Here is a 3629-nt window from a genome sequence, read left to right on the forward strand (position 1 = left end):
CAAACCGAAATTTTTGGGAATCCCAAATCCAATACCGATCCCAAACCAATTTTTTGGGAATCCCAATTTTCGGGAATCCCGAAATAATTTCGGGATATCGGGATAAATTCTAAATATATATTTAAAAATTAAATAATATATATATATATTTTTTTTTTTTGGTTCGGTTTGGGATTACCGAAATCCCAAAAACTTCATATCGATTCCCATACAGAAATTTCGGGATCGGTTCGGTATTGGGTTCCGAAATTTTCGGGAATTTCAGTTTAGGATTTTTTTGGTTCAGTTTGGGATTTTTGGGATTTTTTTTCCAGCCCTAATCTATATGGAACTAATTGTGTACATTAAACATTCAAATAGGGGTGTTTTGGGCATTGAAATTTTTTAAATGTGTAAAGTCAAATATAATTAATGAATTTGCTGATGTGGAATCTAGTTAATGGGTTTTATTTGATTAAAAAACTTATGACGGATTTTATGTAGAGAAAATTAAATTTCAGAGACTAAAGTCATATTTTCAGTATAATTTGGTTACTTGATTTAAGGAGTTGGCTTCTAGACCTTCAACAACTGAAGTAAATAAGGGTGGGCTGTATTGTGGCTTATGTTTTCTTCACGTGTCACATAGGCAGCTGGCTGCTGCTGTTGAGGAAGAGTTATATGGTCTCTTTTTTTTCGGAAATTCCTGCGCATGTTTAGAAGACCATTTGTTGACCCGTCCTATACATATATATATATATATATATATATATATCTTATACCCCTCATAGGGTTGTCACAGTGCTATTCTAAACTCTAATCCTTATTCCTTAATTACGTTTTCAGATCCAAAGCAGATAACGAAAATGGTGATCAAAACAAAAGCAGATGAGAGGGAGGGAAGTGGTGCCAAACTCAGTATTCCAACCATTAATCTTTATTGCATTGATAGCGACTCAGTTTTACGTGCTGCAGTGGTCGAGAAAATTCGATATGCATGCAAGAACAGAGGTTTCTTTCAGGTTAAAAATGGAATTCCAGTTGACGTTTTGGACAGGATGGTACATGGAATGCGTGAGTTTCCTGAGCAGGAAAATGGCCTTAAGAAGGAGTTGTACTCAAAGGATGCTGGGAACAAGGAGCAGTACCTGTCCAGTAATCGTTTCTACAAATCCAAAAAAGAGGAAACTGGAGAGATACGTTTGTGTGTTATGGGTCTCTTAATCCACCCAAACCCGAAGAACTACCCCCGGTTTGCAGGTATGCACATCATTATTTGTAGCAATACCTAATTAATAGTTCTGATTTACAATCTAACTAGTCGATCGTTGCATGCAACTGAGTATCTCGCATGAGAGAATCGATTTAATTTCTTATAACAGCGTGTAACTGTATAATGTATTTGATCCTTTTCCATGCATACCTCAAATTTATATAAATATGTCTGAGTATATAAACACAAACTCCTCCTCATTTGCGTCCTTAATTTTGTAAACAAAGGCCTTTTTTTACGTAGTGGAATTACTACATATAATTTGCCTTTAATTAGGTTCTTAGCCATTACTTACATTCTTAATAAACAATAATATTATTTAGTCACACTAACAGTATTAGAGAGTGTGTGCCAACAAGTATATGTTAGTTTTGAGTATCTAAATAGCATTACTCATTAATAATTTTTTATTATTATGTTGTTTTTTTTTTTTTTGAGCAAATGATATTATCTCCACTAAACGAGAGGGGGTAGGTTAAGCCTCACAATGGGTTAGCAATAATGTGGTTCAAATTCATCTTTGGCGAGAATCGAACCTAAGACCTCTCACTTACAAATGAAGAGGAATACCACTAGACCGTAATCCTACTAATTCCATGAGTTGGAATACTTGCACAAGAAATAGTGATTGAATATTTTTATCACTTAATAAACAATGATGCTATTTAGACACATTGAGTGTATTAAGTAGGGAGTGTGTGTCAACAAGTCAGTTTTGGTATCTATAAATCATTACTCAATAAAAAAAATCATGATCAGTACTAACTTCATAAGTTGGAGTACTCTGCAGAGAAATAGTGATTGAGTATTCAAAGCAAGTGAAGAATTTGGGATATACTTTGTTTGAGTTGCTGTCTGAGGCTTTTGGGATGAATCCCAACAAACTTAAAGACATGGATTGCGCTGAGGAGCTTTCTATCTATGGTCACTACTACCCACCATTCCCTAAACAAGAATTGACTATAGGCACCGACCAGCACACCGATGGCAGTTTCATCACCATACTATTACAAGACAAAGTGGGTGGCCTCCAAGTTTTGTATGAGAATCAATGGGTTAATGTTCCTCACATGGAAGGAGCTCTTGTTATCCATGCTGGAGACCTTCTGCAGGCAAGTGCTCATAACCCATCATACGTTATACATTATTATCAGTGTTTTGTTCTCTTGTTACTTGATGACCAAAAATTCATGGTCATCACCCATCATACGTTAGATTTTGATATTACTAAGGGTGGGGAATAAATTGATGTGCTTTTAATGTTTTAATCTTTACCATTCATATCAATTAAATACAAGGAGGAGTGACCATGTATATTCTTGATCACTTATGACCAGTGAAACATTTTTTGTGACAAAGATTATACATTATTATTAGTTCATTGTGAGGTTTAGCCCCACTCTCTCAACCCTTTAGTGTAGATACATCGTTTTTTTTTTTTAATAAAGAAAACTGATAATTCTTTGTTGCTTTGGTGCAGCTCGTGACAAATGACAAGTTCATCAGTGTTAATCACAGTTATAGCGCAGAGTGTAGGCCCAAGAGTTTCTGTGGCAAGCTTTTTCATGCCAGATGCTCGGCCAGGAAATTCAAAAGTTTATGGACCAATCAAGAAGTTGTTATCAGAAGAAAATCCCCAGATATACCGAGAAGTTAATATTGAAGATTATCATAAACACTACCTCTAGGAAAGGGTTAAGGGAAACTCTGCATTATTACAGTTCAAACTGTGAAGTGTATTCATTTGTTTTGCTACTCCCTAGTCGTCGTGGTTGGTAGCGGCGGATCATATTGGCCCCAGGCCAGTGGTGAAGCCAAAAATTCTCAAGGAGAGGGGTGAAATTTAAAAAGTTCAGGGTCCCCGAAAAATGTGAACATTCATTCGAGATCTAAGTCTAGGATTTACAAGAAGATTATTTGCGCTACCCGTAATATTCATAGGAGAATTTGCACTAACCAAAATATTCAAAAGAGGATTTGGACTACTCAAAATAGTTGAAGTAGGGTTTGAATTTGAATGATGATTTAGCACCGTTTCTTGTTGTATCGTCCTATTACTTAACTGTATAATTAGCAAAGTTTTAAAGGATGTTAAGCTCTAGTCAGGTGGTGAACATGACTTCACACTTAGGCAACGACCTAGGCAAATTTGAATAAATTTATTGTATACCATATAATATCCGAAAAACATTGATTATAAAATATATAATATAAAAATATTGACAAATTTTCTTTATTACTTTGTTGAATTTGATGGTAAGAGAAAAAAAACAAATAATTACGAGTTCGTAATATTTTACAAATTATTTTTTAAAGCTCGTATAAATTTATAGTGAATTTTAAGATAAATAACAGTGTCAAACAAGTGGCTTAAAAA

The 3629-nt window shown here is 34.6% G+C and overlaps 1 protein-coding gene across 1 annotated transcript; it reads left to right on the forward strand.

Moving 5' to 3' along the window:
- The first annotated feature begins 845 nt into the window (after nucleotides 1–845).
- On the forward strand, nucleotides 846–2909 carry LOC103403683 (1-aminocyclopropane-1-carboxylate oxidase homolog 1-like). The gene is made up of 3 exons (XM_070816096.1): nucleotides 846–1231; nucleotides 2043–2364; nucleotides 2733–2909. Exons 1-3 carry the CDS (start codon nucleotides 846–848, stop codon nucleotides 2907–2909), a joined length of 885 nt encoding a protein of 294 aa, XP_070672197.1.
- The last annotated feature ends 720 nt before the right edge of the window (nucleotides 2910–3629 follow it).

The sequence above is a fragment of the Malus domestica genome, chromosome 16 (assembly GCF_042453785.1).
Source record: "Malus domestica chromosome 16, GDT2T_hap1".
Classification (NCBI taxonomy): domain Eukaryota; kingdom Viridiplantae; phylum Streptophyta; class Magnoliopsida; order Rosales; family Rosaceae; genus Malus; species Malus domestica.

Bases quoted from the DNA above. Each gene is read 5' to 3' on its own strand.
- LOC103403683 (XM_070816096.1), top strand. From the start codon at position 846: ATGGTGATCAAAACAAAAGCAGATGAGAGGGAGGGAAGTGGTGCCAAA. The intron at 1,232-2,042 runs GTTTGCAGGTAT...AGTACTCTGCAG, and splicing joins AACCCGAAGAACTACCCCCG to AGAAATAGTGATTGAGTATT. The intron at 2,365-2,732 runs GCAAGTGCTCAT...GCTTTGGTGCAG, and splicing joins ATGCTGGAGACCTTCTGCAG to CTCGTGACAAATGACAAGTT.